Source organism: Gouania willdenowi, chromosome 21 (genome assembly GCF_900634775.1).
Source record: "Gouania willdenowi chromosome 21, fGouWil2.1, whole genome shotgun sequence".
NCBI lineage: Eukaryota > Metazoa > Chordata > Actinopteri > Blenniiformes > Gobiesocidae > Gouania > Gouania willdenowi.
In genome coordinates, this window is record NC_041064.1 from 1,467,144 (window position 1) to 1,486,972 (window position 19,829).

At 40.7% G+C, this 19,829-nt stretch overlaps 1 protein-coding gene across 7 annotated transcripts in view; it reads left to right on the top strand.

Moving 5' to 3' along the window:
• parp4 (poly (ADP-ribose) polymerase family, member 4) overlaps positions 1–19,829 on the top strand; it is a 41,910-nt gene that overhangs the window by 11,381 nt on the left and 10,700 nt on the right. For all 7 annotated transcript variants that reach the window (XR_003672614.1, XM_028435453.1, XM_028435459.1 and 4 more), the window contains exons 14-30: positions 1,359–1,488; positions 3,099–3,241; positions 3,311–3,442; positions 4,087–4,173; positions 4,263–4,430; positions 4,526–4,572; positions 6,055–6,136; positions 9,698–9,835; positions 9,915–10,104; positions 11,561–11,631; positions 13,554–13,741; positions 13,813–13,912; positions 15,139–15,309; positions 17,149–17,229; positions 17,319–17,399; positions 17,607–17,702; positions 17,773–17,934. Coding sequence is in view for 6 of the 7 variants with exons in the window: in XM_028435453.1 (XP_028291254.1) it covers positions 1,359–1,488; positions 3,099–3,241; positions 3,311–3,442; positions 4,087–4,173; positions 4,263–4,430; positions 4,526–4,572; positions 6,055–6,136; positions 9,698–9,835; positions 9,915–10,104; positions 11,561–11,631; positions 13,554–13,741; positions 13,813–13,912; positions 15,139–15,309; positions 17,149–17,229; positions 17,319–17,399; positions 17,607–17,702; positions 17,773–17,934 (2,067 nt within the window). In the remaining variant the exon portion in view is untranslated. The remainder of the gene's footprint in view (positions 1–1,358; positions 1,489–3,098; positions 3,242–3,310; positions 3,443–4,086; positions 4,174–4,262; positions 4,431–4,525; positions 4,573–6,054; positions 6,137–9,697; positions 9,836–9,914; positions 10,105–11,560; positions 11,632–13,553; positions 13,742–13,812; positions 13,913–15,138; positions 15,310–17,148; positions 17,230–17,318; positions 17,400–17,606; positions 17,703–17,772; positions 17,935–19,829) is intronic.

Below are 19,829 nucleotides of genomic sequence, written 5' to 3' on the forward strand. Positions count from 1 at the left end.
AAGTAAAGCATTAGCTGTTTCAAACACTCACCAGAGCTGCTAAGTCACTGTCTTCTCCTCTGCACCTCTTCTAACCACAGGAATAATCCATTTAAGATGACAGTTCATTGTTTAGTCTGAGCGCTGCATCACATTGGGTCACAAACACGTCAGATCATCCCATAAAGGTGATACGAGGCGATATAACGGCTACTAAAAATGAAACTGATTGTGAGTGCACACGCTGCATTTCGGATTATCTATATACTGGATAATCTATATACTGAACGTAAAAATATTAACTGTAATATCAACCTGTCTTCGACATGTTTGTTTGAGAGGAAGGAGTTCACATTATTATAAGGTAGGAGAAACCAGGATTGTCAGGAGAAGGAGTTCCTGCGATGTGACGTCCCATTTGGAGCTGACAAGGGAGGGAGGAAACACAACTATTTACACTTTGACCCACTGAATAAGGCTAAAGGAATGTATATCACTGTACCAAAACCATTAGAAAGTAGGGATGTAACGATTAATTGTAAGGCAGTTAAAAACCGATTCAAAGGTACCACGGTTCACGTCGATACTCTGAAAATTGAATCACAGTACTTTTTTTAAACAGCAGAGGGCGGTATCTATTTATCCTTCTCTTGTCCAGAAGTGTAGGCGGCGGGCGGAATCTGCTACTACTCACTTTCTGGCCGCCTTCTACTCTTAAACATGTTCATAAATGATTCCTTACCCCTTTAGCACCAAAAGAATATCTGTAATATTACTTGAATATCTGTAAAAGTCACGTTTTTCTATTAGCGCTGTCTGCTAGCATAGCATCTCTTCTTCACTGCTAGATTAGCTGCATGCCAACTGACCACTGGGTTACCAGCGCCCTCTGCTGGTCCAAACAAATATCTGACATAAATACAGTGCAATGACTTTTTTTTTTTAAAGCAATTGTTAAGGCACAAAATAAATTTTCAGTTGCACTTTTAAAAAGAAAAGGAACCATTATGTAGTTTTGCATTGTTTACTATAGAACCAGAATTTAAATTAATAGGCTTCTTCTTCATTTGTATTATTCCTTTATTTATTTCATTCAAGATTTATTTTTAGTTAAATGGCATTGTTTTGAATAGTTTATCAAGGGATACTTTTGACAATGAAAAATAAAAGGAAAATAGTATAGTATTTTCATTTTCATTTGTCTACAGTTCCATTTTGTAAAATAAATTGTGAGAGAATCGTATCGTAAATCGAATCGTATTCGGAGTTGAATGAGTCGTTACATCCCTATTAGAAAGTGATTTATTCATAACACTGCCTCTTTAAGGCTCATTGATCAGCTGTGTGTGTGTGTGTGTGTGTGTGTGTGTTTTTTGCAGGATGATGAGTACGTGGTCTACAGTCCTGATCAGGTCAAACTGAAGTACCTGGTTCAGTTCCTCACTCACGGAGACAAATGGAAGGATTTTAACCCTGACATCAACATGTCAGTGGAGACTATATCACCAGGTCAGCACACACAAACACACACCACTATGAGGGGTGGATCACTTCTAAATTCATGTGCACCAGTCCATCACACATCTATCTGCCTGCCTAATTTACACTAAATTTACCTACCTTATTTTTCAGAGTATAAGGCGCACCGGATTATAAAGCGCACTACCAATAAACAAGTCTGACCGGGTCTATTATCATACATAAAGTGCACCGGTTTATTATTATTATTATTATTATTATTATTAAAGACATTAAGTGAAACAAAATAGTCTGATAAGTCAAACTCTAACAATAACTCTCAGCACTGTTCAGGTTTAACACATAAAATACAGAACAATACACACTTTTACAGTTCAGTCGTCTTCCACAAATCCACCAAATTCTTCATCTTCAGTATCTGAGTTAAACAGTTGTGCGATTGCAGCATCAAGCATGCCTGGATCCCTCTCGTCATTATCCGAGTCAGTCCCGTTGCTGTCACTCAGCTGTTCGGTGATGATTCCAGACAAACAGGAAGCGCCAAGAAGGACCTCCTCGGAAGTCGTTGATCTTTATATCAAGTGTTACCGCTGCGGCTTTGAGTCAAATAGAGACTGTAGAGACGTTTCTACCTGCTGTTCTCTGTTCAATAACCCACTGTTCAATTTTGTTCTCTAACCGTGGCCATTTTGCTTTGTTCCCTCGGAAACTCTGTTTGGTCTTTTTTAATTGGCGCAGGTTGTCTTCTTGCTTCTCTCACTTCTGCACCATTGATTCATTAACATTGAATTCTCTTGCACCTGCTCTATTCCCATGCTCTAAAGCGTGACTGATAGCCTTGAGTTTGAAATCCGCTTCGTAAGCATGTCTCTTAACAGGTGTCATTTTGGGGTCCTTATACACACAATAACACCGGTATTACCAGTTTGTTGAAGCACAGTACTCATACATATCACTCCTCGAGGCGCCTGACTACGGTAGCCCTGAAGCGTGCAGCTTCATACTTGACCAAAGTTGTACTAAAACATTTTGACATATTAATACATGCATAAGGCGCACCTGATTATAAGTCCGAAAAATACGGTAATTTCAGTAGTAGGCAGTGTTAGGCGGTAATGTATGTTACATGTAACACGTTACAGCCCCAACATTACTTTTGACAGTAACTAGTACTGTAACGCAATATTTGGTAAAGAAATAACACAGTTACCATTTCAATATGGTGGGTTTGTTGATAGTGAAGGTCACCTGATCACTATAACTTCACTCACGCCACACCTGCGTCTTCGTGTGACTGATATGTTTATGTTTGTTAGGTGTACATCCAGGTGTGGCGTAGGTGTGCATACACTTGAATGTGTATGTACATTAAAGCACACATGCGGACGTGACTTGTGCATGTGCCCGTCTACCCATTCTAAGTCATTGGAAAATGTAGATCAGACGTGCAGGCGCGCAGGGTACGCGTTCGTTTATGCGTTCGTTGGACTAATGCGCATGAATTTAGAAGTGATCCACCCCTCATAACACCACAGCTTTAGCTGCACCTTCCAGCATCAATTTGTGTGTGTGTGTGTGTGTGTGTGTGTGTGTGTGTGTATGTGTGTGTTGTGTGTGCGTGCGCGTGCGTGCGTTCACAGGTGAGCCCTTCCAGGAGGACAGCGGTCTAAACCCAACCAACCCTCTGGACTCTGTTGCATCTGGACTCCTGGACAGCAGTGGTCAGCAGCTCCCTCTGGAGGCGGTTCATGTGAAGTGTAAACTGATGGATCTGCTCGGTCAGGTGAGGAAATAGAACCTGTTCACCTTCAGCTTGAAACTTTCTCATTAATCATCAGCTTTTTTCCTCCAGGTGATAATTTTTCAGAAATACACCAATCACAGCGCGGTGCCCATTGAAGCCAAGTACGTGTTCCCATTGGAGGATTCTGCAGCAGTGTGTGGGTTCGAAGCCTTTATTAATGGGAAACATGTGGTGGGAAAGGTAAGGTGGTAATTCTTTTTCTTATTCCATCATCTTTAAATCCCAACTCTGCATTTACCTAAAGTAATAATCAGGGTTTTCTGGTTTTTTTCTGTGACAATGACAAGACGACGACAAGAAAAACTTCATAATAACATTTGTTCACAATACAACACTGAAATCCACCAGGTGGCAGGGGCGTGGTCAGCCTGACAGAACTCTCAGTTTGGCCACGCCCAGTAACAACTTATAAGGACACATCAAAATGATCAACAGATGCCTCTGAGGAAGACTGACAGTTGACAGTCGGAACATGTCAGGAGATCAAAAAAGGTTGTCTGAATAAATGAAACCTTAAAATATCAACTTCTAGGTCCTCTCACTTTACTGCCCTTTGACCTCCACCGTGATTGGCTCTTAGCGTACACTTACAATACCCTATGAGAATGAAATATTCCCATGGTATTTCCTTATCAGAATCAATACTTAATTATAATCTAGGTTCCCACCCTCAGACCATTCTCTTCTTCTTTGTAGTATCCCTGTTCTTCGTAGTAGTATTTTTTGTTGTAGTCTTCTACGTAGTCTTCTTCTTTTTCTTCTTCATAGTCTTTTTTGTAGTTTTCATCTTCATCATCATCTTCTTCTTTTGTGTTTGAACACAGGTGAAAGAGAAGGAGGCGGCCCGTAGGGAGTACAGGCAGGCGGTGCAGAGTGGCCATGGAGCTTATCTGATGGACCAGGAGGCTGCGGTAGCAACACACACACACACACACACACACACACACACACACACACACACACACACACACACACACACTGAGTGGCTCCTCCTCCACAGGATGTGTTCACCATCAGCGTGGGGAACCTGCCGCCCGCCGCCTCCGTCCTCATCAAGGTGACCTTTGTGTGTGAGCTGGTGGTCTGTAGGAGCGGCAGCATCCTCTTCTCCCTACCTGGCTCGGTGGCTCCGTGGCAAGAGACCGCGGCGCTCAACCAGAACACACAGGTCAAAGGGGTGTGGTCAAGGGGGCGTGGTCAGAACGGCCCAGTGAGAAGCTAGACAATAGGTTTGTAACAGGAGTTTTGTTTGTCCCTCTACAGGACACGGTGAAGAAGCTGCATGTGAGCGCTGAGTCAGCCAGTACCAGGTACAGAACCTCCGTCACATTCTGCTGACCAGGCATTAAACCAGCTTGAAGGAATGTGAATTATTAACGATCATCGTTGCATTCTCTGCTCAGGAACAAAGATGTTGTGATTGGTTTGATTTAGTGATGAATCAATCAAAGCTTAAAGATCTGTGTTTAACTAAACACATTATTATGTATTAAAAATAGGACTACTTTACAGTTGTAGAGCCTGTGTTCCTCCATCTTGGAATCATGTGGTTGACGATGTCACATGGCCCCACTGCCTGTAAACATCCCATTGTTTTCTATTGGAGAACTGTGAAGGACTTCCACCCAAAAGTCCTTCTATCCTCTGGGTTTGCCTGTCTTTAACAGTCTGTGATTTACTCTCTAACTTCAGCCACCACAGCGTGTCAGCCCACTGTTTAAGGAAGAGTAAAGGTCCCTTAGGAAAGCTCTTCCTCTCTGCATCATTGTTTACTACCAAACCTCAGAGTTGGAACTACCACCCCCTGCATCACATATTTCTTTTGGGTCACAACTGTTTTTATCCTGTTTCTGTAAACAAAATAGGTTTACATTGACATCTTTAACTTTTCCTGTTTTTTAGAGCAACCAAAAGCAGCACAAGTTGTTAATGTGGCTGAAAAATCTACTAAATGATCTAAAAATCAGGCTGAATGTTTCACTTCAGTAGAAAACATGGGATGTTTACAGGCAGGGCCGTGTGACATCATCAATCACATGATTTCAAGATGGAGGAACACAGGCTGTAAAACTGTAGTCCTACTTTAAAAGGCAAAGAAATGAATATGATACATAATGTGTTTTATTAGACAGAGATATGCTAATGAGGACATTTAGAAGATTTTAGGCCAAATTTGTAAAAACAGTGGAAGGAGACGAGTGTCACTGAATACCGCCCCCTACTGATGTGGAGGTATTTATTATAATAATAATAATAATAATAATAATGCATTGCATTTTAAATAGCGCTTTATCATAGACACTCAAAGACGCTTTACAGAATTAGGGCATTATTCTTTCACTCCACACTTAGTGGTGGTAAACTACTATTGTAGCCACAGCTGCCTTGGGGCAGACTGAAGGAAGTGAGGCTGCCATATTGCGCAATCGTCCCCTCCCACCACCACCAACACTCACTCACACACTACATTCATACTAGGCAATGTGGGTGAAGTGCCTTGCCCAAGGACACAATGACAGATACCACTGCAGTGACTGTTCTCAGTGGTCTCCATCTAACTACTAACCAGGACCAGACCTGCTTAGCTTCACAGATCTAACCAGATCATATGACAGACTGGTATGGTTTATTTAATTAAGCGAGCATACAGTGTAACAGATTTGATCAGTTTTCCCAGCTCCGCTCAGTGAAAGTGTGTTCCTTACATTAGTGACATTTAACTTTAGGGGCCGTTATTCAAACCCAAGCATGGCTAAAATCACCACTTCCTAAGAACGTCTCTCTTTTCTCAGAGAGTTCAGCTTGGACATGTCGGTGGAGATGCCGTGTGTCGTCTCCAGCCTGCAGTGCATCACTCACAAAGTCAAGATGAAGGTAAGAGTGTGTGTGCGTGTGTGTGTGTGGCGCTTCTAAATTCATGCGCACCAGTCCAGCGAACTCGTACCCGTGGTCCTGCACGTCTGATTTACATTTCCCATAGACTTAGAATGGGTAGACGGGCACAATGCACAAGCATGTGTGCTTGCAGACATGTTAACATGCTTGCAGACGTGCCCACACATACGCCACACTGGGCACAAATGGATGTACACCTAATAAACATAAATATATCAGTCACACGTAGACACAGGTGTGGCGTGAGTGAAGCTATAGCGATCAGGTGACCTTCACTATCAATAACCGTCTACGTGACATGTAAACACTTGGAAAAAATTGTTACGCACTTAAGCGTGCAGGCGTGTACACGTGTGCAGGTATGTAAGTGTGTGTGTGAGTATATAACAGATCACCATTTAGTCTGGTTACAGTCTGTGTCACTACACCCGTTCATAGAGTGGTAGTGACTGTAGTGCTACGCTCTGAGTCAGATCATTGCTGTGATTGGACAGAATACAACACTTACTGACGTGCATGTGTGTAAGTGCGTAACAATGATTTCTTAGTGTTTACATGTCATGTAGACGGTGCTACATAGTGAAGGTCACCTGATCACTATAGCTTCACTCATGCCACACCTGCCACTACACCTAACCACGTAAATTAGGTAAGTTTAGTGAAAGTTAGGCAGGCAGGTACGCGTGTTGGACTGGTGCACATGAATTTAGAAGCGATCCATCCCCCGTAGTGTGCGCGTGTGCGTTCTAGGGATGCAACAATGCAGTCAGCCCACGGTTCAATATGTACCTCGTTTTTTGGTCACGGTTTGGCTCTGATGGTCCAGGCCGTTACAGTGTTTGCAGTGAAATAAAACCATCATTGTGCTACATTTAAAATTTTCTACATTTGTGACGTCACAAGTAAAATTGGGAATCATTGTTGCCAGATCAGATCTTAGAACCCGCCCATTCCAATAAAAACAGCCCAAACACGAACCACGAATCTGGCAACACTTGTGTTTGTTACACAATGCGACGAAGTGGTTTCCCAAAACAGCGGACTATTGAATGGACTATTCCTGTAATCTCTACATGAGATGATGACAATAAAGCAACGTAGCACTTCCGGTAAGTGTTTGAAGCAGCTGACTCAGCTGCTTTTGCTGTTGAAGATGCTGTTGCTGCACGGTGCATACACTTCATAAAACTGTGTTTTTCTGACTCAATCTCTGCTTAAATATCCATGTGTTTTACTGTGAAGTGTAGTTTTTTGGCTGAAAACAACGAGTGTGTGAATAGCAAAAGAAAGTCGCTAGTGATCAACTGCTGTGTGGAGTCCACGTCTATAGACACGCCCACTCAAACAGTCCGGTTTTAAAAGTGGTCAGAAAGTGACTTTTCAGAGACTAAAACTCTGGAAAACAGGTGAGTTTGGGAAAATAAACCTCAAATACTAGGTTGTTGGGGTTCTTAGAACAAATGGAGATGGGTAAAAAATAACATTTGTCCCATTTAAACCGTTTTATTTTACGTTGAAGCAAAATCAAATTCATACACATTCCTGTATATAGTGTATTTTATGATATAAAACAAACACAACTTCATAAAATACATATAAAATAACACTTCCAAAGGACAAGTGCTTAACCCTGGCAGTCCATATACAAACTAAGGAAATATTCATTAAAAAATAAAATAAAAAACAAACAAAAAATTCACTACTTTAAATAAATAAACCTGTACTTCAGTAAACCTGGCCATTTATTTAGTAACATGGATCCAGTGCCATACCAAAAGTACATAATGTTGTGAGCGTCACCAAACTTTAGCGCGTTGTGATTGGCTTATTAACTCACTTGGTGGGTTTTCCTTACCCTGGCTGAGCAGTAGTAACCAATGAGCTTTGCCTAAAATCTCATTTACTTGCCAGGCTTGAAACTCACAGAGATAAATACAGGTGACACATGTAGAGTTAAATACTGCTTCACTTGATAACTTTTGGTATTAAATGAACCATCTTTAAATGTTTATTTTCACTGAAACATTGAGACAAATGTACAGTAAGTGTTGCAGAGAGGATTTTATTTAAGAAGCTGCAGATTTTTGTGAAATATTACACAATAATTTAATGTACAAATGTTACATGCTTTACGAGTGGTTAAAAAGTTGTTAGTGGCTAGTAAAATAGGGACAATGATTTCCTTTGAAATTTAATGAAAGTAAAACAATTTCTTGAATGAAGAAAAAAAAAGTAATAGTAATAATTCAGTACGTTTGAAGTAGCTCGCAGTTTCAGAAAGGTTGGTGACACTATTAGTGCTGTCAAGAGATTAAAAAATTGGTACGATTAATTAATTACGCTCTGTAATTAACTAATCTATTCTTTAATCGCACCTAAATATTGCAGAGAAACGCCCTCAACTTGAGGTATTCATTTAAATTACATTATTGTGGCAGATAAAAAGATTGGTATATAACAAAGTGGCTTTATGAAGTAATTTATTGTTTTTAACAAAGTTCCTCTGAATGTGAGACTCGTCCCGAGGGCTGCTGACGTCTTTAGTTCAGACCATCAGGGAATTATTTGTGTACTTTAGTCAATCTACACATAATAGAATACAGTATACAAATGAAATAAAACATCAGGACTTATTCATTTTTGCTCTGAACCCTGTCATCTTGTCAAGTTTGGCAACACGGCGTGCTTGGAGCATGTTGGAGTTAGCACTACCGAGCTGTCCATGCTAGCTGCTACATGTTTAGCATTGAGGTGCTATCTGCTGCATGTTTAGCATTGAGGTGATAGCTGGTACATGTTTAGCATTGAGGTGCTAGCTGCTACATGTTTAGCATTGAGGTGCTAGCTGCTACATGTTTAGCATTGAGGTGCTAGCTGCTACATGTTTAGCATTGAGGTGCTATCTGCTACAAGTTTAGCATTGAGGTGTTAGCTGCTACATGTTTAGCATTGAGGTGCTAGCTGCGCCATATTTAGCATTGAGGTGCTAGCTGCTACATATTTAGCATTGAGGTGCTAGCTGCTACATATTTAGCATTGAGGTGCTTGCGGAGGCTGCAAAGCCTCGGTCGTTGACAAACTTGTACTTGCTTGATTTGCACACAACGAGGCCTGTGTTTTCCATCCAATGTTTTTATAAGCCAAAATTAACGCAAACAAAGCTGAGAAGCTTGGTAGTCTTCTGTCTGTGCATCAGTATAATGGGTATACCGGGAACTCTTGAAATGAAAAAGGTTCTGCGCTGTTAAGAGTGTTAAAAAAAATTGATTAACAGCATTATATTTTTAGCGCGTTATTTTTTCCTGTAATTAATTAATCACAATTAACGTGTTAAAGTGACAGCCCTTGAGCCTAAACTGTAAAAACTGCAGTTCACGTGTCTGTATTGAACCGTGGAGGCCGTACTGAACGGTTTATTATGTTATTGAGAATCATTGCATAGTGTGTTCACATGTGAGCAGAGAAACTGAAATGGTTTGAGCTGTTTTTTCTCCTGCATGTCCTCGGACGACCAATAAAATGTATTATTATTATTATTAGAGGACGGACTGTAAGGCGGTGCTCAGCGTGCTTCCTGGAGCCGTCCTCGGCCCCGACGGTTTCCAGCTGTCCATCACTCTGTCAGATGTCCACCTTCCTAGGATGTGGGTGGAGAAACACCCAGAGAAGGACAGCCAGGTCTGAGCCTCCTCTTCCTCCTCATCTTCCTCTCAGAGCCCACCCTGTGTTCTGATTCATCCTGTCTCCCCCCCCGTAGGCCTGCATGTTGGTGTTCTACCCAGACTTTGAGTCCAGTTCCAGCGCAGACAGCAGTGAGGTGGTTCTCCTGTTGGACGTGTCTCAGTCCATGAGAGGAGAACCTCTAAGAACCGCTCAGAGAGTTGCTCTGCTCGTGCTCAACAACCTCCACCACAACACCAGAGTCAACGTCATCCAGTTCAGCACAGGTAGGGGGCGACCAGGAGTCTGTACTCAGACTGTAATGCTGGTTTTTAAAAAGCTATTGTTTTTAAAATGAAAGAAAGAAAATCTTTATTGTTTGCAGTGACAGAAAGTCACGTCACTTGTGCAACACATTGACACATAAGGAAGTTTAAGGATAATTCTAAAAAGCATTCTAAAGTGTTGGAGATTATTTATGAACTATTGTTCGTTTAAAGGGATCCTCCACTTTGTTTACTAGTTTGGCCTAAAATCTTCTCAATGTTCTTATGTACTTACCTATGTCTAACAAAACACATTATTATGCACCAAATTAATTTAAATTTTCTTTTAAAAATAGAACCTCACATTCTGCTGACCAGGCATTAAACCAGCTTGAAGGAATGTGAATTATTAACGACCCTGTCTCAAATGATCACCGTTGCATTCTCTGCTCAGGAACAAAGATGTTGTGATTGGTTTGATTTAGTGATGAATCAATCAGAGCTTAAAGATCTGTTTCTAACTAAACACATTATTGTGTATTAAAAATAGGACTACTTTACAGTTTTAGAGCCTGTGTTCCTCCATCCTGGAATCACATGATTGATGATGTCACACAGCCTCACTGCCTGTAAACATCCCATTGTTTTTTATTGGACTGAAACATTCAGCCTGATTTATAGATCATTTAACAACTTTTTAGATCATTTAGAAGCTTCTTCAATCACAACTTGTGCTGCGTTTAATTGCTCTAAAAAAAGTAATCACAGCCTGTTGAAGACACACAAACCCTGGGGATAGAAGTCCTTTTGAGTGGGAGTCGTGATTACTCATTAACTTGCGCCACCAGAGCGTGTCAGCGTACTGTTTAAGGGAGATTAAAGGCCCCTTAGGAGAGCTTTTCTTCTGTTTCATTGTCTACTACCAAACCTCAGAGTTGCAACTGCCGCGCCCTGTGGTCACAACTGTTTTTATCCTCTTTCTATAAACAAAAGGTTTACAACAACATATTTAACTTTTCCTGATTATTTAGAGCAACCAAAAGCAGCACAAGTTATTATTGTGACTGAAAAATCTACTAAATGATCTATAAATCTGCTAAATGATCTATAAATCAGGCTGAATGTTTCACTCCAATAGAAAACAATGGGATGTTTACAGGCAGTGGGGTCGTGTGACATCATCAGTCACATGATTTTAAGATGGAGGAACACAGGCTCTAAAACTGTAAAGTAGTCCCATTTTTAAGGAAATTAAATTAATAGGGTACATAATAATGTGTTTTGTTAGACATAGATCTACTAATAGGGACATTTAGAAGATTTTAGGCAAAACTTGTAGAAATGTTAAGGGATCCTTTAAGATGTTAATATGCTGTAAATGTTCTTCTTTCTCGTTTGGGTGGATTTGTCACTTATGATCTCCTCTGGTTTCGAACACTGTCCAAATGAGCTCCTTTTGTCTTTGCTTTCCTTTAAGTCTACAGAGAAGCCTTCCTGACAACTCGACCAATAGCAGAGGCCCGTCAGAAAGCGGAGCGCTTCATCAGGGTGAGTCAGGGCTCCTCCTATTGGTTGATGAAGTTACCTTCATCGTTGGACTTCTGAGCTACTCTGACTGTGGGTTTGTGATTCCTCTTTGTTTTAACACATGTTGTCAGTATGTCTGTGCTGAGAGGGATCAGCCGCCCTCCTGTTTCCACTCAGGTGTGCCTATCTTCAGATTACCTTCCTTCAGCATTTAAAAACGTGCTTGGACAGTGTTGTTGGTTTCTGTCTGGATGTGTTCTTTGTTGGTTTGAGTTTGAACTTCTCTCAGCTTGTTTCTACTTATTTGGACTTTATTTTGATCTCTACAATTCATTAAAATGGCTTTATTATTATTTTTTTTTTTTTTTTTTGTTTTTTTTTTTTTCTCTTGTCTGCACATTCTGTCGAAGGTTAACACTACAAGAAGTGCAATCTTTTAACAGCAATGCATATTTTGTTATTGCAATTAAATAAATTTATTTATTTCATTGCATAATTGTGACCATCACCAGCCCTCCCTAGGGAAGGGTAAGAAATACTTTATTAAAGGGAGGATGTAAAAAAAGAGAGGGCAGTGTTACACCAAGGTGAGGGGGTGGAGGGGGGTGGGGAAGTTAACAGGGAAGAGGAATACAAGATAGGAAATGGAATGGGTGGGGAGTAGTCGATAGGTTTCAAGTGATGCGATGTGAAATTGTGGTTGTGTATATTGTGCTTATCGTTATCAAGCCAGTTTGGTGACCAGTGTGCGGCTTAGGAATAATGGTGGTGGCTGTGAACAGAGGAATGGCTTTATTAGATACTCGTGCCTGGTGTAGGTTGTGGCTCAGTGACTTTTCCACCTATGTCACATATGTTGAACCATTATTGTCAGTTTTAACCTTTTTTCACCATATTTTATGATTCTTTTTGGCCAATTTAACCACATTCACTATTAGTCATGCTCATTGTTTTCCAGTTTAAGCTAATTTAAGCTAATTAAGCTAATACTTCAGGATCCTCATGTGAGCGTTCAGATAATTTTGACTAAATGGTTCCGACAAACCTCACAACCAAATGGTTACTCAAGTGTTCCTGACTCTATCCCAACCTAAGGGCTTTTCTCATGTGGATTCTCATTTGAGTTTGTAGCCTTTGTAATGTAGCGCATGCTGCTGTTGGTTCTCCAACTTTGAAAATAACTGTTTTTCAGCATTGAAGGCAAACGAGCTGGGTTTTCATCACAGATTTTAGCAAAATAAAAGCGATTTTTCTGAATGTCAACATATATTGTGCTTTGAACGTCTTTCCATTGCAGGTTGTTGTGGAGCCTGGTAACTCTGGTAAAATCTCATCTTTGCTGACTTTGCTGCATAAAGACAAACGCTCCAAACCTCCTTAGAATACTCTGCATTCCTTTGTTGTTTCACGTCTATTGTGGCAGTAATAATTATTAGGTGTAATAAGAAATGTCTGGGTCTCCTCTTCTGTCCACACGTACCGTTCCATGTTTTCTTGGAGAGAAGGTTTGTCAGTTTTGTGACGTGTATTTGTGTAAAAAGTGTTTCCATGGCGCTTTTGCGTAACATTGCAATATCGAAACGTCTGAAAAACCTCCTTATGAAAGCGTAAAAAGTTTTTGCCGATATTTGAGTGTTTTCCAATTGCCCCATGGGGCTAATTAACGTTTTTTCTGATTCTGATTTATTTTAAATTCAGGTGTTTACATTACTAGTTTTTATTGAGATATTTAGATTTTGTGCATTTTCAAGGGTAATGGAAACACAGCTATTGTCAGCGTGTTGTGATGCAGTTACCCTGAGGGAGAGGGACCATGGGTCAGTTAATGTCCTTACATGGCCCAGCCCTAGCTTGATGGATTTAAAATATTTGACAGTTTTCCATAGTTTTCCTCCTGTTTTGTGTCCTGTAGCTCATTAAGTTATGTTTCTCTCTGCTGTCAGCATCCTGTACTCTCATTGGACAGCACTGAGCTGTGGCGGCCTCTGCGGGCCCTCAGCCTGCTCCCTCTGTCCCGCGGGGTCAGAAACTTGCTGCTGCTGTCGGACGGACACATCCAGAGCTCTGAGCTCACGCTGAGGCTGGTCAGAGAAAACCAGAGGCACAGTCGCCTGTTCTGCTGCGGCCTCAGGTCAGCACACACACCTCAGCCACAGCTCTACCTGCAGGACGCCCGCGGTCTCACTTCTGATGTTCTTTCAGCCCCACGGCCAACCGGCACATGCTGAGGGCGCTGGCACAGGCGGGGGGCGGGGCCTGTGAGTTCTTCGACACAAAAGCTGAACACAACTGGAAGGAGAAGGTGAGAGTTATTTTCCTTGTGCTGTTTTTTTTTTCCTTTCTTTTTTTTTTCTCTTTTTCTTTTTTTTTTTACTTTGTCTGCTCTCACTGTCAAAGGTCAACACTACAACAACACTCCTTATGCTGTTTTTAAACTGTACTTGGCAAATAAAAACCTTTGTGATTCTAAATGGGCTATAAAATACACTATTAATCATATTCATCAATTTGGCGACCCACTTGCTCAAAACAACATTATTTTAGCATAAGTTAGCATTGGCTAGCATTAACATTAATATACGTTAGCATTAGCTCGTTTTAGCATTAGCTCGTTTTAGCATTAGAATAAGTTAGCATTAAAGTTAGCATTAGCATTAACCTAGCAATAACGTTAGCATAAATTGGCATTAGTGTTAACATTAACATTAGTATCTAGCTAGCATTTACATTAGCCTAGCATTAGCATTGGCCTGATAACAGCATTAGCATAAGTGTTAGCATTAACGTTAGCATAGGTTAGCATTAGCATTATCCTAGCAATAACATAATCTAGCTTTAGCTCTAACCTAGCATTAGCATATCATTAGCCTAACGGTAGCATTAGCATATCATTAGCCTAACGGTAGCTTTAGCATATCATTAGCCTAACGGTAGCTTTAGCCTAACAATGCCAATAGTATAAGCGCCAACCTAGCATTAGTGCCAACCTAGCATTACCACTAACTTAGCATTAGCACTAACCTAACCTAGCATTAGCACCAACCTAGCATTAGCACCAACCTAGTATTAGCTGAACATGAGTAATAAGGTTTAAAAAGGTTTTAGCTGAAAGTGTTCAGACAGCTAAACATGTTGAAGGTTGAAATCTGTTTAAAAAGTTGAAAATGTGAATGGGGAAATGAAAAATTAAAAAGTTAAATAATTGAAAAAGTTAGAAAGTTAGAAATAGCTAATACATAGCACAATGTCCAGAAATTATTTGAGCATTTTGACACCAAACTTGTTGCCTCCTGCATCCTCATTAATTACTCCATAATTGTAATTAATTACCAATTACAATTAAAATTGACCCCAATTCTACTGCCAAACATTTAGCCATAAATGAACTGAATTCCAAATCTAAAAGAATTCAGGTGCAAAGCTTTTTCTTCTAATAATGCACATTCCACCTTCTGCTCATACGAATATTTATTATACGATCTCTATGAAGCGTTGGTGTGAAAGCCGTGGTTGGGCGTCTGTGTGCAGGTGAGTGCTCAGGTGGAGCGCATGGCATCCGTGGGTTGTAGCTCAGTGTCAGTGAAGTGGCAACAGTTCAACTCTGAGGCAGCTCCTCCTCTCCAAGCTCCCAGTGCTCTGCAGGCGCTGTTCAACGACTCCCACACGCTGGTGTATGGCTTTGTGCCGCACTGCACTCAGGTACGCCTCCTACACTACAAACATGGGTTAGTACTAGGGCTGGGCCTTTAACACGTTAATTATAATTAATTAATTACAGAAAATTAACGTACTAAACAAAAAAACGCATTTTTTTCCACTCCAAACAGAGCAGAACTTTTCTTATTGCACGAGTTCCCGGTATACCCATAATACTGATGCACAGACCACAACACAAGAAACAGGAGAACCAGAGGAGAAGTCGTTGCTGTGTTTTGTGGGCGTTAATTTTATTTTAAATAAAAACACTGGATGGAAAACTAAAGCCCATCTGTGTGAAAATTGTTAGAGAAAGAGTTCGTGAATCAGAGCTCTGTTAGCCTCAGCTAGCACCTCAATGCTAAACATGTTGCAGCTTGCACCTCAATGCTAAACATGTAGCAGCTCGCACCTCAAAGCTAAATATTTAGCCGCTAGCAGCTAGCACCTTAATGTTAAACATGAAGCAGCCAGCACCTCAATGCTAAAGATGTAGCAACTAGCACCTCAATGCTAAACATGTAGCAACTAGCACCTCAATGCGAAATATATAGCAGCTAGCACCTCAAAGCTAAATATTTAGCAGCTAGTAGCTCAATGCTAACCACGTTGCAGCTAGCACCTCAATGTTAAACATTTAGCAGCTAGCACCTCAATGCTAACATGTAGCAGCTAACACCTCAAGGCTAACATGTTGCAGCTAACACCTCAGTGCTAACATGTAGCAGCTAGCACCTCAATGCTAACATGTTGCAGCTAACACCTCAATGCTAACATGTTGCAGCTAACACCTCAGTGCTAACATGTAGCAGCTAGTACCTCAATGCTAACATGTAGCAGCTAGCAGGGACAATGGTCCTAGTGGAGCAGACAGTGTCTCCAATCTACACTGACACTCAGACAGGGTTCAGAACCAATAATAAATCCATGAGTAACAAATGAACAAAGTCAGTGATAAATGATTGTAGTGACAGTCGACCACTCTGTGGTAGAGGATGTGGGCGGGGCTAGAAGCGCTGCTACAGATAGCATCGTCTGATCCAACTTATCAACTGTTATGTAGAAAAACTATTTCAAACTAAATTCATCATCTTCATCAGTTGTTCTGTTTATTTCATGATATCCACAGATATTATAAATATTTTACACTGTTCAGTTTATATTTCTCTGGAATGTTCTGGAATAAGTGATTTTTCATTTTAGGCATTTTATTATTGCAGACTTTGTTAGGACTGATATGCCACTTATTGCTTGGATTTTGTCAGTTTTTTACATATTTTGTGCTTTATGTAAATGTAGAAGTGTAAACTAGGGCAATAATATTGAAACTAATTGTTTTCTGCATAAAATCTGTGGCCCACTTGAGATCAAACTGCTCAGTAGCCCCTGGACTACATGAAGGGACATCATTCGACATTTGGCTCAATGCCCATTGTGCTTGTGTCGTCTGTTGCAGGGCAGTGATTCCCAAACTGGGGTACGTGTACCCCTAGGGGAACTTTACCACCTCTCAGGAGGTACACAGAAATATTTGTCAGTTTATTTTTTAACATTATAGATTTTTTTTTACATGCACACAGACTTTTTTTTCTCATCCATCAATAATAATCTGTTGTACAACTCTTTAAAATGCACCAAAAGTTGAAGTTCTAAAACGAGCAAAACATCAGAAATAAATGAATAAAAAAGGCCTAAATTCAAGGTTAATGTTGGACGAGACACAGGAAAGAGTTTAGACGAGCCTGCAGACACTAATGATGTATAACATGAGCTCAGGGGTACATGGGGCGATAAAGTTTGGGTAATTACTGGGTTTACTAAAGTTTCTCGTGGCTCCCACAGGCCACGCTGACAGGAAACCTGGGGGGTCAGGAGTTGGAAACTATGGTGTCGACCACCGAGCTGCAGAAAAGCACTGGCACGGTACGAGCACGGTACCCCACCCCTCCCCACCCCCTGTCTGCGGCCCTGCAGGCCTCACCACGCCTGTTTCTTTCTTTATGTGTTGGCAGTTCCTTCACAAGCTGACGGCGAGGGCCCTCATCAGGGACTATGAAGATGGAAACCTGGACATCAGCGAGGCAGAGCACGAGGTCTGTTTCTGTTTCACACAGGAATGACTTCTCCATGATGCTACTTATGTAATCGTTGAGTGTAATAATCGAACCATAGTTTATTGGTAATGATGATGTCATCATGCAGCTCTACAGAGAAGCCTGCAGGGCATTAGCCCTCCAGGACCAGATTAGCGCCCCCTAGTGTTTTGATGCAGAGTTTGAGGAGTATTGTGTGTGTTTCAGGGTAAAAAAGCTGAGTTGAGGTCTTTCATCGTTGAGCTGAGCAAAGAGTTCTCCATCCTGTCACAGTTCACCAGCTTTGTGGCGGTGGAGGAGCGGGTTGGTCCATCAACATCCTGCTCTAAAGCTGATTGGTTGGTGAGTAAGTCTGACCTTTTCTGTGCGTCAGGATCCAGAGCGAGTGGAGGAGCTCTTCACAGACATCCTACAGCTGGTTGCAGCCGAGGACGTGGACTTCCTCCCCTACATCAGCTGGATTCCTCCCTTGGGGGAAGAAGAAGAAGAAGAAGAAGAAGCAGAAATTCATGAAACGAGTGATTCAGACGATGATGTGAGTTTGTTTTCTACACACAACTATTGTGATGGGGTGGAGTAGGGGTGTGTCCACACAGAAGCAACGAAGCACCAGGCTCTGCACTCACAAGCTAATTCTACCACGGACTACTCTTTGCAGTCTACTTTTTTGGGGGAGTTATAATTGTAAATAATCAGATTTTAATATTTGAACTATTACAATTATTAAATTATTATTAAATATTTGTATAATATTAAAATACAATATTAATATTAAAGCAGTAACACTTAAAAACTGAGTTAGATTGAAATGTATTTTAAAAATTTAAATACAATCAATAAATATAGTATTATTATCAAAATAAAGTTTGTAAAATATACAGAGTAAAAAAAGTGTGGCTAGGGGTGTCCCGATCCGATATTGATGTCGCACATCGGTCCGATAACAGCAAGGAAATGAATATCGTATTTCATCGGTATTGCATCTAAAATTGATATCAGCGCTCCGATAAGTTTTTGTTGTTTTTGTCCCCGCCCTCAGTTGTTCCCACCATGTACTGACAGTAAAAAATAACTGAAGTGAACTTGAATTCATTTCAATTCAACTTTATTTGTATAGCACAAGTTACAACAAAGTCATCTCAATGAGCTTATCAAAATATAAAATTGATAATAAGAAAGAAAAAACCCAACAAGATCCACATGAACAAGCATTTAGTGACAGTGGGAAGAAACAACTGGTTGTGGTTAATAAACAGAAGGACCAACAGAACAGGATAGAGAGATAGAACATCAGAGTGTCTCAGACTAGTTGAGCCGTGAACCACAGATCAGGAAGTGACATCATCAGCTTCACGACACCTGAAACAGAGCAGAGAGAGAAGAATGAGGAGAAGACACTGACTGCAGAAAAATATGATACATTATTATCAAGTCATCCTGTGTTGGCCTTGGGGCTCACTCCCAGTGCCTAGTCAGCACTTATTATAAAGATGATCAATCTCTTCCTGTTTGTTGGTAAGATAACAGTGACCGTTCACAGACGAATCCATGTCCGCTCTAGTGGTTAGATTATGTTATGATTCAGGTTGTAAATAAACAAATTAGTGCACTAGCGCCCCCTCAAATTGAGGTCAGAAGCGGAATTGTTAGGTTTCATTATTAGTATACAAGACTGTGTTCTCATTAATTTATGAAGATATGTGGTCCACGAGTGCAATCAACACAAAATGCCTCTGCGATAAACGCGTTGAGCACCACTGGTTTAAAGGGTTCCTGTAGTGAAAATGTATATCACAAAAAATGTGTTTAAAGGAATTCTCCACTGTTTTTACAAATGTGGTCAAAACTATTGAAATGTCCTTATTAGAAGATCTATGCCTAACAAAACGCATTGTTTTGCACCATATTCATTTTATTAACTTTTTTAAATGGAGTTCTATATGAGGTGAAGCATTCAGGATCATTTAGCAGCTTTTTCAGTCAAAATAACAACTTGTGCTACTTTGGGTTGCTCTAAAAATCAGTCAAAATTAAAAAAAAGTCGATGTAAACGTCTTTTGTTTATCAAAATTTGATAAAACAAAATCCGTGAACCAAAAAAATCTGTGACCGCAGCGGGCGACAGTTCCAACGCTGCTGTTTTGTCGACATCATGAAGAAGAGAAGAAGAGCTCCGGTGGCAGGAAACCAGGATCCACTGCTGCTCAGAGCAGTGGATCCTGGTTTATCCTGGTTTACCGATATGGAGCCAACGTCTGGATAACTTAGCGACTTAGTGTCGTTTATTTGGCTCAGACGCTAAATAAATGTTTCTGTTGTTAAATCAACCATTAGCTTTACACTCCTCCATTGTTCAGAAACTGTAGACCAATGACACACTGTTGCCTAGCAACAACTAACAGGAATCATATCATATTTAGACTAAAATGG